Raw genomic sequence first — 23,330 nt, 5'->3', positions numbered from 1 at the left:
AACAGCCACTCATTGTCCTTTATTGCCAAAGACAGTGCGGCTGGTGGTAGAATACTGATGTAGACGAAAGTATGCTGAACTCCAATAAGTGAAAAATGACCTGGTTTATGCCACTGCCCCTAAAGTAGCCCATTTTTCCCCCACTGTTTGGGCTCAATGGCATTTTTAGAGAGATGATGAATGGAAGCAGGGTGTATACGAATGTGTTCAAAACACAGACCATGTTATAAAAAGCTGCCAGAGTGTCTTGTGTGGGGGTCGGGCCCATAGAATGGAAATGGCTCTGCTCTGGAAACAAAGACTGTTGTTTTTCAGGAAGATGCTAAATTGGTTGTTTTTTCCCTTTCTGATTTCAGCTGGAGTTTGTGGCAAGAGTTTACTTATCTAGTTTGGGCTGGCTTGTTATAAGCAATGGGAATATTATGGTAGTTTTGGTTGACTGATTAAGCCATGTAAAAATCAGAGATGTGGTTACTATGGAACTGATGGTTGCTAGGGACTTTTGAGAATGAAACTCAAGCGGCAGCTTTAGATCACAGTGTCAGAGAAAAACCAAATTACCTTTTTGAAGGAAAAATGAGAAGATAGTGGCAACCTGAACTTTAAACATGCAGGCTGGTTGAGCTGTAGTTCACAAGCACAGCTTTCATTTCCTCTCTGTAGGCCAATTGCATGTGCATCCACACTTCTTCCTCAGGGTCCACAGGCAGGATGTGGTGCAGTTGGGGAGCAGAGCGGAGCCACCGTCCCACACATGGGATGGCATATCCCTACCGTGCTCCCACCTCCTGACTCTTAGCTTCACTAAATCTAAGATTGTGGTCATGGGGGGAATATAAATTCCACTTGATTTAATTTCTCCCTAGGAAAGATGCACTCAGAAATGTCATAAATCTCCTGAAACCAGTTTCCTTCAAGGTTGTCTTGGAAATTTTCAATGTATATACGAGTTTCACCTTGTACCTCCTTAATTTTAACCTTGTGTCCGAGGCGCAGTGGTGGTGGGCTACTCCCTGTGGTTGAGCACCGTGGGGGGCCATTCAGTAAGGACTTCTGACCAGGTCCCCTTGAATCCAGAGCACATTGAAAAGTTGGGTGGGCAGGCACAGGTCTTAGTTTTTTTGCACTGATTTGCATAAAGTGACTTCATTAGCACCTCTGAACCAGTCACTTTCTTGGTAGCAATGGACACTTGAGCTTAAACACTGGTAGGAACTCTACTTGTTATTATCCCAAAGAAACAAAGGTCTACTGGCCCAGGACTGCTGCTGGCACATCTGGCCCCTGTGTGTGTGAATCACAGACCTCCCCTCTGGGAGACGCCTACCAGCCCCCACACCCTCGGCCCTGGCTCTCGGGCAGGGCACACCCCTCACAGCTGTAGGGCAGCCTCTGACTTGCCTCATCTTAAGAAAGTGGGAAACTGGATCCATCAACATACATTATTACACCAAAATTATGGAGAATTTAGAATTACTTGTGACAACAACCCGTTGTACCCAGAGAAAAAAACTAAGTGTATTAGTAGGGAACAGTATCATGTTGGTTTAAAGAGTTAGATATTTTTCAAGAACAAAACTTTATATTACTTTCTGGGGAGAAGCAGCTTGTAAAAGGTCTTGCCCTCTTATCCCCCTGAGGGAGGAACACACCACTGGGGTCTCTGAGTCAGGCAATGGTGCAGAGCTGGCCCTGGACCCACTGTAGCTCGTTCCCCCTCCCCGCCCTGCTTCACCTCCCTTCCAGGCCCCCAGCAGGGTGGGCCAGCCCTGCCCTGATGCTGGGATGGGCTGCCCCTCTGCAGGTTCTGTTTTCTTACCTGAAGCTCTGTGAATTGGGTCTTGGTCTAGAATCAATTTCCTTATTGGTTTGGGTCACTGACTCCTCTGAGAATCAGATAAGCTATGGATGTTACCTCCAGAATGATGTGCATATTCCTAACCCCCATTTTTTTAGCACAGTTTTAGGGGGTTTGGGAATCCAGGCCAAGCGAAGAGTTTGTACTCTTTTTCTTTGTCTTTTTTTTCCCCCAGGCATCCTTCTGGCAATTGGGTGAAACTATAGGCCCCCCTTCAGAATGATGGTTTCAGGTGCATAAAGCAAAAAACATAGGATTTTAAAGATAAATGAATCATATAGAAATAGTTCTCAAAACCTAAAAACTTCCTGTGATTCAGAAATATCTTTGGGCTTTTATATAAATGCATTAAATAGTAAAAGATATAATGGTGAATTCATAACTATGGTAATTTTGAAGTACTGATGAGCATAAGAGATATTTATGATGTCTGCCACACTGTGCTATGAAATGAAAATGTCTGATTTTCCCTGGTGACAGGGGCTGCTAGAGCTACTGAGGCCCACAGCCTACATTCATCAAAGGTAATGCTAAATTGCAGTTAGAGGTTGGTGGAAACAAAGGCACATTTTTCTCCTAAGTTACTAGACTTTAGGTTAAGAACCTCTGAGACTCCAGAGATTCTGGACATGGTGCTGGGCATGGCTCAGGGCCTGGCTGCCTAAGGCTGCAGCGGAGACTGTGTGGCTCCTGTTTAAAGACTGTCGCAATTTCCACACTCCGCAGGAACATGAGACACTCCTGGTGGCTTCTGTCTGTCCTCACTTATGAGGGGAGTCAGCTGTGAACAAGTAGTAACGTCTGCCTTTGGTAGCCAGAGGCAAAGACACACGGGACCTGTCTGTGAACCTGCTCCTGCCTGGGAGACACGTCCCTGGCGTTGTCTAGCTAACGCGAAGGGAACATCTTACTCTCGCATTGACAAAGATATGAAGCCACTTTTAGTGAGTTTGCCTCTTGCCTTAACCTCACCTTTCCAGGGATGCCCTCCTAAGTGGGGGAGCTCTTGGGCAGACTGAGCCCTGGGAGCGCACGGGTGAGCATTTTTCTCCTCACCCACCCACCATCTCACGGCATGGCACTGGAAAATGCTGACTGTAAGCTTTGGCAGGTGTTAAAGGCCATCATGGCACTTGAAAATAGGAAATAGCACTGTAATCATGAGGTTATGACCAGTGGAGCTATTGAAAACATCAGGAAAGCAAAACTGTCTCACTGGGATGCTAGAGCTCATGCCTGCATGAGGATGAAAAGTTCTAGACAAAAGAAATTACTTTTCCTGATGGATGGCAGGTGAGATGACAAACTTTCAAGGACAGGCATTCTCTAAGAGGCCTCCCTGGCAGGGTTCACACCGGGCTTCATGGCTTTTTGGAGGCACATATGACCTGATGTTCACCAGGAAAACGGTCTATGAAAGAGGCCCATAGAGGAACATCTGCTTACCAATTTTACTTCTTGCTTCATTTAAACTCTCTCCCAGAGCCTTTGCTTCAGAAAATCTGCAGGAAAAAAAAAAAAAAAAAGAAAGAAAGAAAAAAGAAATGAGAACTTACTTTTTTCTGTCCATCCTAAATTATCTCTTAAAAAATAGATTTCTGAGAATTCTCCAAAATGTTAGAAAGCTTTACAAGACATTAAAAAAATCTAGGTAAATGAAATAAATGAGGCTTACAAATAGAGATAAAATGTGTATGAATTACATGAATTGGTATCATAAATTTTTACTCCTCTATCCAGCATAGGATTTTCATTCTCAGATTCTCTAACTGACAACATTTGACTTCTAGTGTTTTATAATGCAAGGCTACCAGGATAAAACATGGCCGGAAGCCCTCTATACTGTGCTGTGTTCTATTAACCACGTGCCAAGACCCTACAGCTGTACTCAAAGAGTTTGCACTTAATATGACTTAAATAACTATTTTTCCTGATCATAAAGCAGTATGTTAGAGGGCGAGGAGCTTTGGTTGGTCATGAGACCATCCAGCCCGTTACTGGTTTCTGTACCCGGGTTGTGCTGGAATGCAGCCTGGCCCATTCATTCAGATGTTGTCCATGGCTGCTTTGCTACACTGGCAGAGTTGAGTCCATGTGATGGAGAATGTGTAAGCCTGCAAATCTGAAATATTCACTATCTGATTCTTTATAGAAAAAGTTCACTGACTCCTATTATAAATGATATTAAACCTTGTTTTAAAAACATGAAAGCAAGCCAAAAAAAACCAAAAAACCTTACAATCCTCTACTCAGAAACAAACATATTTTTGAGATCCTCCAGTGTTTTTTCTAGCCAGTTTTTACAGAGTTAGAATCATACCCTACATAAGATTTGGAGCTTTGATCTTTTTTCGCTTAGCATTATAACACAAGTCCTTCCCTATGTCATTAGAAACTTGACCGTTATCATCGATGGCTGCCTACTAGTCCACCAGATGGCTGTGTTGAAGTTTACTTAATGATTTCTCTGTATTTTCTGACAAGTGTTTAGGGGATGCCCACTGAGAGCCCAACCTGGCGCTGCAGAGGCATGTAGAATATGGCCTGTGCGAGAAACATGCTGTCCAGTCCCCTACACACAGTGGGCCCTTGAGAATGCCAGTCTTCCCCTTCTTCTCCTTTCTGCCATGGCGCTTAAGGGACAGCTGAAAATCTATGAAGCAAACACATACCATGGTGGTAGCAAATCACTGTGCTACTGCGGACAGCGCAGGCCATGCCGTCAGAGTCTGCCTAGGGAGGGGCCTGCCCCTGAGTGGCGAGGAGTTGGGGAGGCTTCATATACAAGGTAGGATTGACCTGGGCTTTATGGTTGCATAGGAATTTTTAGAAAACTTTTCATTGCGGAAATTTCCAAATATACACTAAATAGAGTAATAGAATGAACCCTCACACACCCACCTTCATATTCTGTCAGTTGTCAACACTTGGCCGATTTGATTTTAACTGTCTCATTTCTCCTCATCCTCTCCCCCTACAGGCCCCCAAATCTTTCAGGATCCCAGTAAATCCCAATTGTTCATCTATAAAACTTAGTTGTATAGGATTTTATTAGAGGAAGTGGGGAGAGGAGGGCACTCCAGGCCGGGGAACCGCACAAGCGAAGGCCAGAGTGCCACAACTGCTCTGTGCGTGATGGAAAAGAAGTGTGAACTCTGCCGCTGCTATTTTCCAAATCTGTCTGCTTGGCCTCTGACTGCAGACAGGAAATTTCCATGGAAGGGACTAAATTTTGTCCCAATTTTGGTTTCTTGGGACTCCACCCCTGGCTTTCTTAGTAAGGATGTTGAGGTTCATTGTAGATTATGTATGTTCTCTCTTCAGCCAGGGCCTATCATCTTCTGGAGAAAAGTGCAGTTCCGTTTGGTGCCATTCACATTGAATTCAGGTCAGCAGATATTTGTATGGCATGTTTGTCACTGTGCTGGGCTCTGTGACTCACATGGGCGTTTGTCTGCTGGGCAGGCAGGATCTGAGGTCTGGTCCAGGCCACTCAGAACACGAGGACTATCTTCATACTGTAGTTCTGCCAGGTGGGGACTGTAGCTGTCTGTTGCTGTGTCCAACCCTGGTGTCTAGGGTGGGATAGTCCTTCACTGCTCAATGAATGACCCTCCTTTTGCCTGTTTCGTAGGAGTTCTGGAAGCTCAAGGTTCTCGGGAATAAGGACAAATACAAGAGCAAGGTTGCAAAGCTGCTGAAGTTCATGTCAGTGCTGAAGGAAACCAGAGTGGAGGTGGAAAAGGGGACACACTGCAGGTAGAGCAGGTACTCTCCATGCAGCTCTGCTCAGAGAAGGCCTAGAAGGCCTGGGATGCAGCCCCCAGCCTTGGTGGTACCTAGATGTGTCCAGGGGGCATGACAGAGGGAGTGGCTTAGTGCTGTGGGCAGCCCTCTCCAGAAGGCTACCCTGTACCAGGGCTGGCAGACGCTGTGGGAGAAGCCACGAGCTGTTCCTGTCTCTGCAGCCCAGTGCTAAGTTAAAAAAGGGCTTTTCCACTGAAGAAGTGGGGGCTGAGGGCTGTCCTGTCTTCATGAGACCATTTTCCCTTCACTGTGCGGTTGTCACCACTCCAGGCCACCCCACCCACATGTGTTCCTGATCTTTGGTTGTCAAGACAAACTCTTGACTCAGGAAGCCCAGCCCTGAGGGAGGGAAGAGGGAGAAGGTGGTGCCCATTGCTGCCAGGCCTGCCTTGCCCACCCTGCGTCTCCACGCTTCCCAGCCCAAGTCTCCCTCAGTCCCACTGAGACCCCTTCCCTCGCCCCCAGTCTAAGTTCTCCTCATCAGGAGGGGAGTCTCCTGACTCCGGCCTGACCTTCTAAGAGGCATATTCCCAGTAATGATGTGGTTCAGGAAGCGACCTGAGTCCCAGGTGGTTGTCCCTGCATCAGGGAGGCGGTGCCTTGTGGAAGGCCAGGGGAGGGCTCCTGGGTCAGTGACGGTGTGGCTCATTTTGGGGAGGGCGGCGGAGCTGGGGGCCATTCCAGTGCTGGGGCTGGACAGCTCTCTGTCCCCCACACAGAAAGATCTCCCCTTGGGGCAAGGCCTGGGTTTGGAAGGGAGAAGGGATGCGGTGCCGTGGCCGCTCTGCCTTGGCCTGGCCTCCCGTGACACCCAGCCTTCACCGACCCAGCAGCGCCCCTGCACGCCTGGCACCGTGCCCGACACTGGCCGTGGAGGGGGAGCAAGTGCTGCCTGGCTCCCAGGTCGCATCACCCACCTCGCCGGTCCCTCCCCTTCTCTCCCCAGCTGCTCCTTCTCAGCCTCCCTTTGGGCTCTCCATCTGCAGCCTGTTCCTCACGTGCTGGTAATTGCCAGGGCTTTGTCGTAAGCACTCTCCGTTTGTTACCTCTGCTCTCCGGGCCTTCCATTCACACCAGTGCCTCCATTCACCACTTCTACTGTTACCTCCCAAATCGCCATCTCAGTCCTGCTTTATTTCCCAGTCCATGGATCCAACTGCCTATCTGAAGCCCTGGGATAACTAAAAGTCACTGTATCCAAAGCAGGACTGGCTGACCTCCCCCGGAGAGTTCTCCACTCCCTCCCATATTTCCTCATCTCCCTGCAGGGCGCCAGCACCCAGCATGTGCTCAGGCCCGGGACCTTAGGCCATCCTCTGCCCCTCTCCGTCAGCCGCTCCCCACAATCCTGGAGGCCCATTCACACCACATCCGCCACATCTATCATAACATTCCGCTTAGTTTCAATCAGATTCCACCTGCCTTAGAGAAGAAGTTGTCATCCCTTTCAGATTACTTCAACAACTGCTAGTGAGGCTCTCTGCACTCATGCTGCCTGTGTTCCAGCCATTTTCCATAGAGCCTGAGTGAGCCTTTTTAAGTGCAAACCTGATCTTGTTATTCTCCTGCTTGAAACTCTCCAAGGGCTCCCCAGTGACCTCAGCACAAAGTCCAAATGCCTTCACCTGCTAACTAGACTCTTCCTGCTCTGGCTCCTGCTGGCGTCTCCAGATCCTTCTCTCACACTCCTGCACTGCATCCAGTTCTGTGAGGTGTCACCCTCTCTCACCTTGGGGCTGTTCCCTTTGCCTGGACCCTCTCTCTTCATCTGGCTAATTTCTACCTGACCCCTCACTTTCGCTGAGCCATCTCTTTCTGACAGCTCTCCAGGACCACGCAGGTCTGCACTGGTGTCACCCTGAGTGTTTCGCAGGTCCCTGAACCTCTGCCATCACAGGGGGACAGCACACTATCAAATTGCTTGTGTTTGTTTGTTTCCCTTTTGATACTGTAAGCTCTGTGAGCATAGTGACTGAGCAGCAGCCATGTCTGTTTAGTTCACTCTTACATCTCTGTTGCTGAGAACAGGGGCTTGCACTTAGCAGGCACCTGTTGAGTAAAAGCAGTAGCACATGTGTATACTGCGTGCACTGCAGGGAGCTCTGACCAGGAACTAGAGACCTGGATTCTAATGCCCATTCTGTCTCTTAGCAGTAGGAACTCAGATCCCTCATTTCAAAGACTAGGAAGAGATGCCTTTCAGGGCTGCATGGATGTGGAACGTACATACATGCAAGTGTGCTTTGTGATCATGAATCATGATCTTGCCCAGCAGTGTAGGAATCCTGAGTGGGTGTAATGAACTGCGAGGTGGGATTGCATGTTGGAAGCAGCAACCACAGACAATAATGATGTGTATCATCCTCTCAGGATAACAAAGAATCAGAGGGGTCCTTGCAAGTCCATGGATGAGGATACACAAGACAGTTGCTCAGTTTCTCATCTTCAATGGAATGACAAGGATGGGGGAATTGAGGTAGAATCTCATACCACTGCCAAGACCATCTCCTTGGAGAACCCCATCCTGCCCTTGGTGTGTCAGGCAGAGATACAAGTCATCACTGGGGGAGCCTGGCTCTGTCCCAGGGCAGTTAGAACCACAGACAATTTGCTGGGGGCCATGGGCGGTGGCTGCTTCAACCTAGGGTGCAGTAATTTAATGCCATGTTAAATTTAATTTAACACTTGTGTGCTAGTGTTCAATAGTCACTCAGATGCCAAGAGCCTCTGCAGTCACATTCCCTGTCATGTCAGCTGGAATGGTTTTTCCAAGCCAGTGGGGCAAATAGGTCAAGGAACTCCTACAACACCTTCCCTAGTTTTCTTGTCTAGGGTGATTACCTTAATATGCTGACCAGTCATAGGGTGACCATCAGAGAGGAGGACAGGGCCTGTGCCTGTGCCTTGCCCTTCTCCGTAGACCTGTCCCCGCTGTGGTGCCTTGGCCACCTCTGTTATACTGTGATGGAGATCCACCTTTCATTTCCCTTATGCTTGTTTTTGATACCAACCTTCCTTTTCTTCTTCACCCTGCTTCCCATCAAGGCGACTGCCTTCTCCTGTCTTCCACTGAGCAGCTCCTGCTCACTCTCAAGAAGCCCGCTGCCTTCTACTTCCAGGAAGCAGTTCTCAAGCAGTTTTCTTGGCTTCTAAGGTTTCTCAAAGTCAATTTCAAATTGTCATTCTCAAGCAAAGAAAAAAAAGTGTCTTTGAGTACCACTTCTGTGGCCAGCACTGTTCTAAAAACTGTGGGGAGTTTTTAAGTGAAGATTCTAATCTAATCTCTGTTCTCAGAGTTCATAATTCTAGTTCAGGAGACAAGGTGCAAATACAAAAAACAAAGGGGAAAATAATATAGGTGAAAACTGAGGTCTGATAGCAACCAGGAAGTTCTGTTTGTCATGGCTGTTGCTTCCAGATGGGGTCATGAGATTTCTCTCCGCCATCGTCAGCTTTCCTGTTGGTTTCAGGTTCCTGTTCTATTCTTTGTCTGAAGGATCCAGTTAAGTGAAGAGGCACTTTTCTTGGTTTAGTTCACATTATCAGTGCTTCTGTTCCCAAGTGCCATTAATCTCCCTGTTTATTTCTTCTTTTGTTATTTAATGGGATTCTGTGACTGGAGGATTCCATTTCGAAGAAAGATCTGCGACAAAAGAAGTTAGCTGTGTGGTGCCTGGGCACTGATATTTGCCAAGCAGGGGGTTTCCAGCTTCTGTCCATATTATATACTACAAGGGTGAATTGTGCCTGAAAAATGCAGTGATTTTGTTTTGCCATTGTCCTCCACTGAAAAATCCAGCTTAAGAATTGACTGACATGCTCTAGTTCAATGAAGGGCAAACATCCTGTTAACATGCCATCATCTTGTTTCTGTTGTCGCAGACCTGCAGCACATCTCTCCGCAGACTGGGAAACAGAGCTGAGAGATGCCAGCAATTACCTGTGCAGGTGGCGAAGAGCACAGGGAAGAAGGGGCAGAAAGCCCTTCTATTAAGTGATGGGGACTTATGTACCATCCATCGTCCTCTCCTGTAACTCTAATCAACTCCTGCACTCTGGGGCAGCTGAGGGAATCAAAAGGATCCTGGGCCACTAAAAGCCCCAATATTTGGGCTTAGAACCTACTTGCTCAGCTAGCCTATGGCTCACGTGTGGGAGAAATTCATCCTAAGACTCTCTTTCATGGACTTTGCTAATATGATGTCTTAGCACTAGAACCATTGCAGCAGAGTTACTGGATGTGAGAACTAGGGAATAAATGGGAGGGCAGGCACTGGGCCCTGGTTGCTGAGGGCTATTAGAAAGGCAAGCCTTTCTCAGGGGTCTCATAGAAGAAGAGTCAGGACACAGTGATTTAATGCCCTCCTGGGTAGAACCCCTCTGAAGCACGCCTGGATTCCTAGGACTGGCCAGTCCTCTCACAGATGGAACACCTGGTGCTCCCGATCACTAGAAGGAATGGAAGCAAATGTGCACAGGGGATCAGGGTCACTGCAGGTTGTTTCCTTAAGTTAAGGGCGGCTTGTGGAGCCTTATTTTGATGTCTGCTGTAGGAGTCCTGGTTGAAGTTATTTGTTTTCATATACATTTTCTCTTAGTTTGCCTTAAGCAGTTATGAGCATGTAATACCTAATAACTGGGTACTCTCCATGAATGCAAACAACAGCTCCAATCCTGAGAAAGGGGGAGGTCCTAGAGTACAGCTCCCAGTACCAAATATTCCTTTAATGATTGTTATTACAGTAACATTAAACAGATGTAGATATTTTTTAAAATGTGGGCTGGTCTCCTGACTTTTCATTTGATTTAAAAAGACTGATTACTGCTAGGAAAACCTCTTTTCAGTGGAAAGCTTTGTGCGAGTTTCATTAATTCCCTTGCTCTGTGGTCACAGGGAAGATGGGACTGCCAGTATAACCAGCCCGTCCTTTGAGATTTAGACAGATTTAAAACCAGGGCACATTTATCACATGGGTTATCAGAACACTACTGTACTAGAGCTAAGTGAGCTCTGCATTTGAAGGCTTTGAAAGGCTATGATGTCTTCAGCTCTGCCACCCTCCCGGCCCTCCTGCTCCCCAGCTGGAAACAGACATAAACTCAAGGGTACAAGCCAGAACCAGGAATCACACCAATTCCAGAATACGAAAGATGAAGTGTTACGTTCTTCCTAAGCCAGTGGTTCTTAAACTTGAGGTGTAAAAGAATTACTTGGTAATTGGTTTAACCTGCAGAGTTTTGGGGATCCCACCTCAGATGTTCTGGTTCTCAAGGTTCCTTGACACTGTCTAGCTAGTGGTTTTCCAACCTGGTTATGGGTTGGATTCTGAACACATGGATGCTCAGGCTCTACCTAATTAAATCAGAATATGTGGGGAGACAGTCCTAGGTATTGGGAGCTTTTACAAGCCTCATAGGTCATTTTAACGTGAACCCAGGGTTATGAGGCACCGAAGACTATGAAGACTCAAGTCTGGACACGGCTGAGGGCTCTTTGGAAGTGGTTTTTGGAGGAGGCAGCTGTTATCCAGCTTGACATGCTAATCTTCAGACGGGCACAGTACCCTGCTCCAACACGTCCAGCTGACTGAACCAAAAATATATGGCCCACAACATGGATAAGCATTAGAAGGTTTGCGAAATCCCTCAGGCATATGCCAACATTTATGTGATGTGCATGCGTTCATTTTTCCAGAAAGAGAGTCTCAGCTTTCACTGGATAACTTTAGTTCCTCCCCCACCTCTTGTTTCATTCATTTATTCATTCTTTTCCCCAGATCCTGCTCCCATTCTCCTCCCCAACAGAGGTAACTAGTCTCGTATTTAAAGTATGATAAAGGATGTCCTTTTGTTTGACTATTTTTGTTGTTTTGTGTACATTTACTTGTAATTTACATAATCTGTGTGTTCTTACTCAGTGCTATCCTTGTGGGCATGTACAAATTAACCCATTGCTCCTGACTCCATAGAAGGCTTCCCCAGTATCTTAGCTCTCTGCTTCCCCAGTAACGGACACCAAGACCATTTCCAACTCACCTTAGCCACAAACAGAGCTGCCACAAACATCCTCACATTATGTCCCCTTCTGAAGCCACATGAGAACTTCTCGGGAAATACGCCTGGAAGTGGGACTGCTGGGTGATGGTGGTGGGCGTGGGTGTGTGCATACATTTCTTTGGACTAAGCAGGGCTGCACTGCGCTGCAGGACAGCGGCTCCTGGTTACGCTCCTGTCACCTTCCCTGGATTCCTAACATGATGGAAGACACCCTCCAACACCCCCACCAGAGTGTGAAGCTGCTGGTTAGTGGTCTAAACTGGGCTCCATGCTGCCTGCCTTTCCTTTTTCTTTTCCAGCTTGACCTTCTTTCCTTGGGCAGCTGTATTAAACCCCTGCCACCATCCTCAGGTCTCTTATTCTACCTCAGCTTTCACAGAGAAAATAGAGGTCATCTTTAAGTTTCTCCCCCCCAACTTATAAATGTATCAACGTCAGCCCCCCTTGCTTTGTTTTCCTTTCAGGCCTCCTTCCAGGCTCACCTGCCCCCGAGCTGGGGTCCCTCCTGGCTGTCTCCCTGGAGCCTCGCTGTGTCTTCCCGAGTTTTTCTCTCTCGCCACTGGCTTGCTTCTGCGGCCTACAGTGCTGGCCAGTTCTCTCTGATCCAGACACAGACCTCCCTTCTCCTTAGGCTGCCTCCCTTTCTTCTTTTTTAAAATGTTTTTCATCTACCACACACTCTTGAACACACTGTTCTCTCTCTGCGTTGGCTCCGTTCCCTCCCTCGCTCCTTCCCTCCAGCCCGTGGTTTAGCTGTCAATTCCACGTGCACTTCCTGGCTCCCCTGCTTATTTCTCCGCAGCTTCCGACGCCAATGACAGCACGCTTCTTGGAGCTGTCTTCCCTCTCAGCTCCTGGGACAGTCCTTTCTCCTGCCTCTCCTCCACTTCTCTCTGCTTCTTTCCAGTCTCCCTCATGGCTTCCTTCCCCCTTCCCTTTCCTTTTGAAGCTTTTGGTTAAGAGTGTACCCTCCAGGCCCTCGCCCTTCCACATGCTCTCCCAAGAGCTCACCCACTCCTTATGCTTCCTTGAAGCAGTTGTGAGCATATAAACTCAAACTTGGATCTCATTGTAATCCAACAGGTAGTTTTTGAAAATTTACCATGTGCTAAGATCCAGAATCACGTGATATATAAGATTTCACAGTCTAGAACTATCTCTTCCAAACTCTAGACCCATACATTCAGGAGTCTTTCTGTCTGCTACAGTTTGAGGATACGTGTCTAATTCACACTTTAGCTGAAACAAATGATTTGCCTCTAAGTTTTTTCTAAAGGGTCCAGAAGCCAGCATGATGACATGTCAGCAGATGCTGCCTGCTCTGCTTCCATCCTGGAGGACCCACCAATGGCCTCTGGGTCACAAGATGTGCATATGCATGATTCCTTTGACTGCCACCCAGAGCAGCTGGAGGGCCTAGTGTCCTGAGACTTTAGTTTGGTCTATACGGTTTTCTCCTCACCTTTGGCATAGAAAAGTACCAATACAGTGACAGGCTGATGAGAACTCATGTACAGATGTGACACTGTCCACAGTTAGTGCCGCTGGTGCCAGCCCTGTCCTGACGTGGCTTACCCCCACAGGTGATGGGGTTCACACACATGGAAGAGAATTGTACCAGGCTGGACGTAATCCAGTGTGAAACTGGATACACACCACGCCTTCCTTTTAGAAGTAAGGTTGGGCAGATTAGGGAGGATCGAGTAGTGTGTTTCCTGTAGGCTGGCCTGGCTAAGCCTTGGAGGACCAGCTGCTTCTGAGCCAGCCTTACCTCTGTTTTAGGATCTGCTTGTTGTCCTCGATGGTAACGCTGTCAGCATGGTCTCTCCTGAAGATTTCAAAAGCCTCCTGACGTCCTAATGACATTTCCTCTCTCATCCCTGTTTGGAGACACAGGCGAACGGCCTTAGTCAAAGCATCAGGATCCCATTAATTTCACTGTCACTTTAGTCAGACCCATAGAGCCAGCCCTGGCTCCGAGAGGCCCACGGCAGGCAGGTGGCCCCGGGCTTTTCCAGCTGGCCACCAACCCCCTGAGGAGGCCCTTCCAGGGACACCCTCTGCACGCTGCCGGGCTGTGCCTCCGCATGCATGGGACTTGTGGGGGTGGAGTTTGGAATGTCTGGTCAGAGGAAATGAAAAACAGAGCGCCAAGCCCTGGACTGCCGAGCACATCTGTAAATGCACTTTCTGCCATCATTCAGTGCCACATTTCTCCCTGTTTTCCTGTTATGCCCCATTTTGGTTTTCTACTAAATTTCACCCTGGATTTACAGGCACTTAGTTAAAAGGAGTATAATCCACACTGAAAGATTAAGAATCTAGAAAGTTCTGTTCTTAGTCTCCATATAATGACTTGTGTCCTGTGGCAAATCAGGGGCCTCAGTTGTTAGTTAGGTTCTCAGGTGCAAGACTCGCGAGCAGGCTGTGGTGGAGGTCCCGGTTCAGGTCCAACTTCAACATCTTGTGTCACTAGTGCCACTAAAGGACAGCCCTCACCACTGGGCCCTGCTCAGGGGTCAAATGCTGAAACCAGGGTCAGAATGGCCAGTGCCCTCAGGCAGGTGGCAGCCCCTTGCACGCATCCTCTTCCTCACAGCCTCCCAGGGTGAAGGTCATTGCAGGTGTGTGCCTGGGAACCCCTGGGTGAAAGCGGAATGTGTAGCTGGACTTTGGACAAATATACGGAATTATTTTTTAATGCTTCTTTTTAAAGTGTTGATCCCTTTTTGCATGTTTTCCTCCAGTTAACTCTACTAATTTTTGAAAGCCTCGTTGAGTGCTACCACTTCCATGAAGCTTCCCCAGAGGCCAGGGAGAATAAATCCTCCCTCCACCATGGACTCGGCAAAGCGTCTGTAACCTGCGCAGCCCAGTGGACACTGTTACTTCACACGACAACACTTTCTGGAGAAATGCAAGTTTCCGGCAGTTGGGGTTATGTTTTTTGTGAATCCCTAATGTCTTGTTCAATGTCTGGCATTTAGAAGGTGTTCACATATGTCTGTTAAATCAATCAGGTCAGGAATAAACCAAGAATGATGATGAGTCTTGCTCTTATTGCCATGGGAATACAGTCCAGGGCTAGAGGGGTTTGAAATGAGTCCTAGGGTTCTGGAGATGCATTCATATGGGCTGCATACCGCATCTCCTCTTGCCTGGAAAAAACCCACTGAGTCCCATCACCCAGCCTCGGGGGTGAGGAATTAGACCAGCCCATCTGACACCAATTTAATGATCACTGTTGATAAAAATAGCACCATGAAGAATGTCTGAATGGTGAGGCACACAAAGACACTCCACCCTTTTCCAATCAGAAGCAAATGGGCACGTCCCAGCTCTGTCTCCACATCTGCCCTGCACACTCCAGAAGTGGGTGGGCCTGGGAGCGTGTTTGTGTGAGACTCAGAAAGAGGAGCCCTGATACGCAAGTGACATTAGCCAGGGGGCGCTTTTCATCCCGCAGAGCCCACGAGGAACAAGGACTCACCCCACCCCTCTCCCCTGCCCATGGCCTGCACAGTTCTAACAGTGTATGCCTTGCAAGGCATAATAAAGGAGTGACAGAAGGCAGAGTGACCAGGTGTCTGTGGCAGAGAGAAGCTGCACACAGACCACGTGGGAGCCTGCCTATGGGATCCCCAAGCTGCCTCCCACAGAGGAGGTGATGTGAAGGCTTCCAGCAACCAGCAGCGGCAGGGGTTGGAGTTGGGGAGTGGGGGCTGGTGGAGAGTTGTTCAAAAAGCTGCAGTGAAGGGGAAGCCATGGCCTTTTCTCTCCCAGGCTCTGCTTTCTTTTACGACTGACAGTCTGCATTGATAGCTATGTGGACAGGCTGTGTTCAGGTTTTTCAGTGCCCATGGTACTGTTGCAGCAACCAGCTGAAAACCCTACTGGGTCTTCCCTGAGGTGTGGAGGGGGCCTGGCCAATGGCAGCAGAAAGGGCATGGGGTGCACAGAGGAGATGAGCCTAGGAAGGTACTTTGGGATCATTTTGCAGAGACTCTTGAAGGTCTTGCTGAAAAATCTGGGGACAGCACCATATTATATATGAATCACTACTTTTCAAAGACTTAGAATTCAGTAAAGTACACAATATGGGAAAGTTGCGCTGGAAGTATTTAATTTAAAAGGCACTGTAGTACTAGGAGCTTATCATCATCAGGAACATGCTATCAGTTTTCTTCCTGCAACAGTGGAGAAAGAATTCTGGAATTAGAGTTCTTTGATGAGGTTGAGGTGAATGGACATCACTGGGATGGGTATAAAACTGGCAGCTAACATCTGAAATGTCTGCTTGGGGGAGGCCAAGGTGAGGTGGCTGATGATGACCACAGTCTGAAGGCAAAGAGGCCAAGAAAGGACTTGGAAGCCTACTGAGACTCCATGGCTGGCATATGGAGGGTGAGGCTGAGGGTCCACAGAAAAGGCATATGGACAAGCTCCCAGAGGCAGCTGTAGTGCGTGACCACACTGTTCAGTTCCTTCCTGGTCCTACCCTCGCCCATCCCCATCCTGCTTGTTTAGAGCCCACATCCAGCTCCTTTTGAATTGTACTAATTAATATATCAGTTTGCACTCCTCCAATGTGAGGCCGCCGACAAGTTCACGAACACTTTCTCATTTACTGAAGAGATGCCTCATGTCCTTTTCCCCCTCAGGATGTAGAGAACAGCTTTCTCATACGGCAAGCCCCTGCCCCTCAGCACACAACACGCGCATTAGGAAGAGCAAGAGCAATGCAACACAAGAGAGACTGAAAGCTAACCTTGCTAAGGAAATATCATCTTTTCTTTTTCTCTCAAAAAGTATTTATTTATCTTAGGTACTGTGCTAGGCATGTGACAGAGATATAAACTTGAACTAGAAGACGAAAGCTTTGATTCTTGCCCTTAATGAGTTTGAAGTCTAGTAAGGGAGCAAGCAAAGTGAATAACTACACGGGAAGCCGCTGCCCGCTGTAAGGGAGGCTTGCGTCCAGTGCTGGCAAAGAGGAAAGGAGGAAGGGTCAGCTCTGTCAGTGGGAGTGGGGAAGATCCTGAAGGACGAAGCAGCTTTTGCCGGGTGGAAGAGAAGTGGGAGAAGAGCCCAGGTGGAGAGGGCGGAGGGGGAGTGCGGATCGCAAGGGCAGCTCGCACGGTTCTGCCACCCGACTGGAATGACCTTCGGGGTGACTAAAATGAATTTCTTCCATGTTCTGTGTTAATCACTGTACCAAGTGCTTTCTTACCTATTATTTCAACTAAAGTTCTCCATGATCCCTAGGCAAATGTCATCTCAAATTTGACGAGGCAAATTTCAGATGAGGAACCTGAGGCTCAGTTAAAGAAATGGTTTAAGGGGTAAAAATTGCCCAGCTTTTACAGGAAGTCAGTTCCTGCTCTTAGATCAGTTTTTCCAGAAAGGTATGCCTGATAGAGGGGCAGGTGGTGGGCCTCCAAACAGCCTGACAGTAGTATACTTACCCATGAGATTGTACTCATATTAGTGCCTATCTTGTCCAAAACTTGGAGTTTTTTTACAGTATCATAGAAAAAAAAATAGAACCATGAATTTTGCTTACTACTTGCATAGTTTACTTCACATATTCATATGTTCTATTATTCTAGAATTTGTAAGTGCCAATGAGGCCAAGGATTTTTGTCAGCTTTGCTTGCTGCGCTATTTCTTGCAACTGGATAGAACCTGGGACATAAGAGGAATTCAATCAGATGTTTTTTGAATGAATGAATGAATGAATAAATGAATGTTTTAGATGCTTAACGATTTCCTTGTGGTATAGTGTACTGTGACACAATGAGGGAAGTGCATCCATTGCCCTCCCTCCCTCCACCACCATGCTAGACAGGTTCATCCTCGGCATGGTGTGATTTTAGAAACTCAACACTATCTTCTCACCACTACATGTCACCGTGCTTCACAGTCCACCATGAGGAATGAGTTGCAACTCCAAGAAGCTTTTACAAAAATGTAAATATTCTTGAAGGCATCACAATGGGTAGTTAAGAAAGACATGATTTGTTGACAGTCAGCTAATAGGTCTTGCAAAGATGAGACATAAGATGGTGTCTCAGGCTAGTGACAGACTCAGGGAAATCTGAACTTGAAAGGGAAGGCAGGATGGCAAAAGAGATAAATTGTGCCTTTTTTCCAACTTTGCTCAGTTGTTGACTCAGCTGCTCATCAGGTGTAGGATCAGGATTTCTGACTTGTCAGTGCACATTTCTAGCTCTCAGTTGTTTCCTTTCAGTGAATTTCAATCAGAGGTCCCGGTGTTGAATCCCAGAAAATATGGATGACTCAGAGAAGCCTGCTTGGCTTGCTGAGTCAAGGAGTTTTTAAAACGTAAAGGAGAGCAAATAAAATATCACAGGGCAGTATTTGTTTGAAATTTCAAACAAAACAAAACAAAAAACAAAAAACAAAAAGTCCCCCAAAGGACCCTAAAGGAGAAGAGTTTCTCTGTCTCAGTCCCCAAAACACAACACTGTAATTCCAGGTGGTGAGATGGGTGGAAAGGAAACATTCCCAAGTCCTAAAGGTGCAACCTCTTCTGGGCCTGGACACCTACGGAAGAGCACTTAGGTAGAAATGGCCATCGACACAGGACTCTCAGAATCAGCCTTGGAGTTGGGTTTTTGGAAATGTTAGGCACCCATAGTTCTTAGGCACTGGTTCCTCACCCACTTCTTAATGCTCTCTTTTTTGCTATCCTGAAATTTGGTTCCTTATTTTACTAAAGAATACACATCAGTACTTTTGGGAGCTGGCCCTGCCCCCTGCCTTCCAAGGGTCCCATGGAAACCAAATGGAAAGGGACAACACGGGAAGTGGAGAGTTTATGCTACTGCCTTTGGGCCTGTGGGCTGATTTCCTTCAGTCTGGGACATGTGGGCCAGGGCTCATTTTCCTGGCTGCTCCCAAACAACCTACTGCTGCTTATGCTTAAAAATGGACAAAAGTGAAATGGTGGAGAGTTGTGTTATTCACGCTGAAAAATGATTTCCTGGTCAGAGCCAAAAATGTGTTTTCCTTGGGAAGGACGGTTATTCACGTGGTGCCTCAGTTCCTCTGACTGAAGGAGGAAGGGCAGAAAAGACATCAAGAGGGAATGAGGAAAAGTGAGAGATGGGGTGAGAGCTAAGGGGCGAGGGGGTGTGGGAATACACCGTTTGGAGTTAAAGGCTTGAGAAGGCGCCGAGCTGGGCTGGGGGCATCCGGGGCAGTGGGGGGGGAGGCTGGTGTGCGCGGGTAATTACACTGTGGCTTGGTGGCAGAAGCTTGCAAAACCAAAGGAAAGAGAATGGCCTTGACATAGTGAGATGACCGACACCGACACTGTGTAGAACATGGAAGCGCAGGCAGTCAGGTGAGGCAACAGGCTGGGACAGAGTGTGTTTCCATGTGGTATCTGGTAGAAGGTTCTCTAGGCACTGCAACTTCAGTAAACATTGACTTAGGTGGAATGTACAAAGTATCCTCACATAAATCATTAGAAAACAATGTCATTCTTTGGTGTGTGGAGAAGTTAGACTGAATGGACCAATGGGAGGGAGAGGAGAAAGGAATTCCGATGAGAGGAAGGGTTAATCTACCAAGGCAGCATGACACACAAAGGTCAAGAGGGCTGTGTGGAGGAAGGACAGGGCAGTGGCCCAGTACTCCTGGGAATGGTATCTGGGACAAGGATGTCCCAGGGGCCATAGAGAGGAAGTGATGGCTATAGCTGGAAACTCTGGGGTGAAGGACAGTTAGCAGCTTCTCACACGGACAGCAAAGAGTTCACTGATGCTGGGCTGAATAAATTCATGAGCTGGGGAGGTGCTGAAGGGTCAGAGAAATGGACCATCGCCCAGAAAGATCAGAAGGGACATGTGAGATATTGTCTTTACCTTCCTCCTCCCACCGTGGGTAGGATGCTGTCAGTTAGGAGGGAGGATTTAGAAGTTACATGAAAGACAGAGATGGCACGTATGTAGCTACCATGTTCCCAATTTCCTTCCTCACACTCACTGAAGACACTGCTAACCGGCGTCCTTTGCTGGAGAATTGCGTGACAGCACTGCCTGTCAGCATGGTTCTTCAGGCAGCCTCTCCCAGTTACTCATCCCTGGTGTAGAAGCTCTTCCTCTAATAGATGGCTCCCAGGTTACTCCCCAATTAAGTGACAACTGCTGTTACTTCCATCATCCCTGTGCTTACAGGGAAAAACAGCTGCCCAGTTCCATCAACTTAGGAGTTGACATGCAGCTGATTTTCTCCAGGGAGCAGTATCGTGCTCGAGGGTGCCTGGATCATAGAGTGGCCAGTCTGGAGTAGATGCCAGGGAGCCCTCTGCCCATGTGTCTCCATTGCCAGGGTGATGGAGGTCACCACAGGAAGCAGAGCTGTGTGGTGGCCCTTTTACTTTAAGGCCAGGAGAGGCTCAGCTACAATTTAAGGGGTTGCTGGGCGGGCACAGGGTCTGGAATCCAAGGATGAGGGTAAGATGAAACCACTTAGCCGCGGCCAAAGTGGCTGCAGATGTGAAGACCAAAGAGTAGATCTTCTGGGGTGACCAAGGACACTTGCCCAACCTACTTCCTGCTTTTGATCGACAACTTCGGGAATGTGTTGGTGCCTAAGGCTTGGGGGTTAAAGGCCTATGTTCAAACCAAATGATTCCACCTAGGCTAAAATCCTCAGATTAGGACTTGCCTTGGTGTTTCCTAAATTGCCACATGAAAGCTATCAAAGGAGAACCTTTAATTAGTAGATTCTTAGTGCTGGCTTGGACCAGGCTGAAGCATGGCAGGCTTGGCAGGGGTTCTAGGGAGTGGAGTGAAGGGAAAATCTAAAGTGGAAAGCCACAGAAACTTTAGGAGACCCACCCAATGGCGGTGCCACGTCTAAATAAATCAAATGGGTCTCTGACTCCCGGTGCCAGAAATCACACATCCCACCAGCAACCCTCACAGGCCCTGCGGCACAGACCAGAAGGACTGGGTGGGATTAGGGGGAAGTTTTGAAGGCGGCTGTGTTCCCCTTCTGTTGTGGTAACTGTGTCTGATTCACCCTCCTGCTGCAGCTGTGTCCTGGACATCAGCCTGTGCAGGTGAAGAAGGGCCGGTGTGCCAACCATGTGGACAGGCTTGGAGCTCCTGAAGAATGGCAGCTGCTTGAAGGTAGTTGCCCATTTCCAGCAGTAACATAAAACCTTTAAACAATGGTCCCAAACCTCGTCTGCAGGAAACCTTCACCTCCCTAACTCGGAGTCTCCGGGGTTTGTATTTTGTGAGTGTTCTTACTCAGGACAAAGTGCCCATGTGGCTGTTTAGAGAAGCCCATGGACAGATGCAAGCACGGTGCTTGGAGAGCAGCCTGGGTCGTGTTGGCGTTTCTGTGTTTTGGAGTTAATTCAGGAATCTGGAGCCCAGCAATGCGTTTCCATTAAATAAGACAGCCTGCTGTGGCTCCTGCTGCCAGGCTAAACTGGATCCATGGAGTCTTTCCCACTGATTTCAGGCCATAGATGTGGCAGCCCTAGAAAAACCTTGGTGTCTAAATCCATGCCTAATATGTAGACTAACCCTGAGAATTTGGGTGGAAGGACGTGTGTTTTGGCCCTTTGTGGGATAAGGGGCAATTGACTGAGAGGCCCACTGAACAGAAAGGCAGCATTCCTCTCTAGCTTAGAAAGAGGCTCCAAGTTCTGTAGAATCTGAAAAGCCCAGGATTTCCTGAGTTTGAAATGTCCTGACTACTTCCAAAGGCCATGTCTAACAGGGTTCTGCTGACTGGCATCTGCCGCGATGAGTTCAGCTCTCCTACCAGCCTGTGCTTCGGGGGCAGGGCTGGAAGCAGGGCTCAGGTTTTGTGGTCTGAACAAGGAGGCAAGTTTTCTATCTATGCCCACATTAGGGATGAATTCCACTCTGGCCTCAAGTTTATTTCCATACATTTTTAGGAGACAATTGAAGAATTGCATTCTAGTCTTAGTGGCAAAAATGCCCCCTCCCTGAAATGCAGGTGAATATAAATAAATTCTCTTTCCCTGACGTGGAACTAAGATAAGGCAAAATGGAGTTTGGATATGCTAGGGTTTATTCCCTGGGGAAAAGAAAAAAGAAAAAAGGAAAGGGAAAATTATGTTTCGTGTGCCTTCTATTTAACAGGCACTGTTTCATATTTCACAAGTATTGAATCAATCGTCACAACTCAATTGGTGGTTGTGGGGAGCTGATGCTTATTGAGAACTTTGTATGTGGATTATACATGTTGTCACCTTTAATACACATAGTGACCTGTCAACTAGGTACTACTGGGTCCATTCTATAGGTAAGGTAATGGACGTTGAAGGAGGTTCAAAGTGACCCCAAGACAACAGTTAGTAAAACAGCAAAGCCATAACTTGATCTCCGGTTTGTCTGACTCCTAAACCCTTCTTTTTATTACTGCATTGGAAGTGAAAATCATTTGCCAAGTAGAAATGATCTCATAATTACTAGCAAACTGCTGAAGTCAGACCTGTGGGGTCAGGAGGTCAGAGACGGTAAAGAGGAAAAAGGCAGTTTGGGGAGGGTTGAGAACTGGGATGTGGACTGGAAACCAGGAACGCATACAGCAGCTCAGGATTGCTGGGGAGCTGTGTGACGGGGAGACAGGGAAGGTGCCAGACAGTGGAGACACTGCTTCACCTGGAAATCCAGGGGCTGGGAGGGGATCACAGGTGAGGGGAGAGCTGGCCCTGACTCTCTGCCATAAGGACTTCATTAGCCAACTGTGTCAGGTCTGCCAGTTACGTACTCTCTTTCCCTAACCTACATGGGGCTTGAGCTCTGAAGGGTCTTCACAATGAAAGAGTTTATGTACTTAAAATGGTTCTGTTGGGCTGAAGCAGGGACACACTGCAGAGAAGAGAAGCGGCAGGGCCCAGGGTTTCAGAGTGTGGTTTTTGGCAGAGAAAAACTTCCCACCCGCACATGAGCAATAGTTGTGAGAATGAGGTGAAAAGGATGCAGCAGACCATCATTTTTCCTTTGACTTTCCTGTATCCTGACTGATTTTTCTCTGGAAATAATTTCATTGTTTAAATAAACATCTGTTTATTAACTCAGGCAGTGAGTCAGTTGGTGAAATAGACCATCTGTCAGCAAGTACTGAGTACTGTATTGACAAGGTTCTTCTATGACAAGTTACAAATAAATCAAAGAAATTGCCCTTGACCTTCTGACCTAAAGCACCGGAGTAACGGGAAGGGAGAAGCTTACACTAGGAATCCGAAGGTCACGCACAGATGATGCACGGATAGTAATATGTGCGGATGGCGGAATCGTGAGGGGGCAAAAGGAGGAGCAGGATCAGATCGCAGAGGGACTTCAAGGAACATGGCTCCTGACGCAGGTTCTGGAGAAACCGAGGAGTAGGAGCTGAAGGACAGTGGTGTTCCCCACATGGGGAGCAGAAAGGCCAGGGCCACAGGTGGGGAGGCGCCCGCTGTGTGCAGGGCCTGGTACAGAGACGGACTGGAGGGACCCTGGGGATTCCTTTGGCTGGCTGTTGGGGGAATTTGGTCCCAAGTGACCTCTAGGTCCAGACATCACCCTCTTAGCTAGTTCCCTGCACCCCC

At 47.8% G+C, this 23,330-nt stretch overlaps 1 protein-coding gene across 2 annotated transcripts in view; it reads right to left on the bottom strand.

The window, feature by feature from the left end:
- Positions 1 to 23,330, bottom strand: part of KIF6 (kinesin family member 6) — a 349,101-nt gene that overhangs the window by 76,216 nt on the left and 249,555 nt on the right. For both annotated transcript variants that reach the window (XM_036907154.2, XM_036907155.2), the window contains exons 14-15: positions 13,494 to 13,602; positions 3,305 to 3,360 (exon numbers count right to left, since the gene is read on the bottom strand). In XM_036907154.2, coding sequence (XP_036763049.2) covers positions 3,305 to 3,360; positions 13,494 to 13,602 — 165 coding nt within the window. The remainder of the gene's footprint in view (positions 1 to 3,304; positions 3,361 to 13,493; positions 13,603 to 23,330) is intronic.

Source organism: Manis pentadactyla, chromosome 16 (genome assembly GCF_030020395.1).
Source record: "Manis pentadactyla isolate mManPen7 chromosome 16, mManPen7.hap1, whole genome shotgun sequence".
NCBI classification, from domain to species: Eukaryota; Metazoa; Chordata; class Mammalia; order Pholidota; family Manidae; genus Manis; species Manis pentadactyla.
The sequence above is the reverse complement of the archived record's forward strand: the minus strand, read 5'-3'. Positions and strand labels throughout refer to the sequence as shown.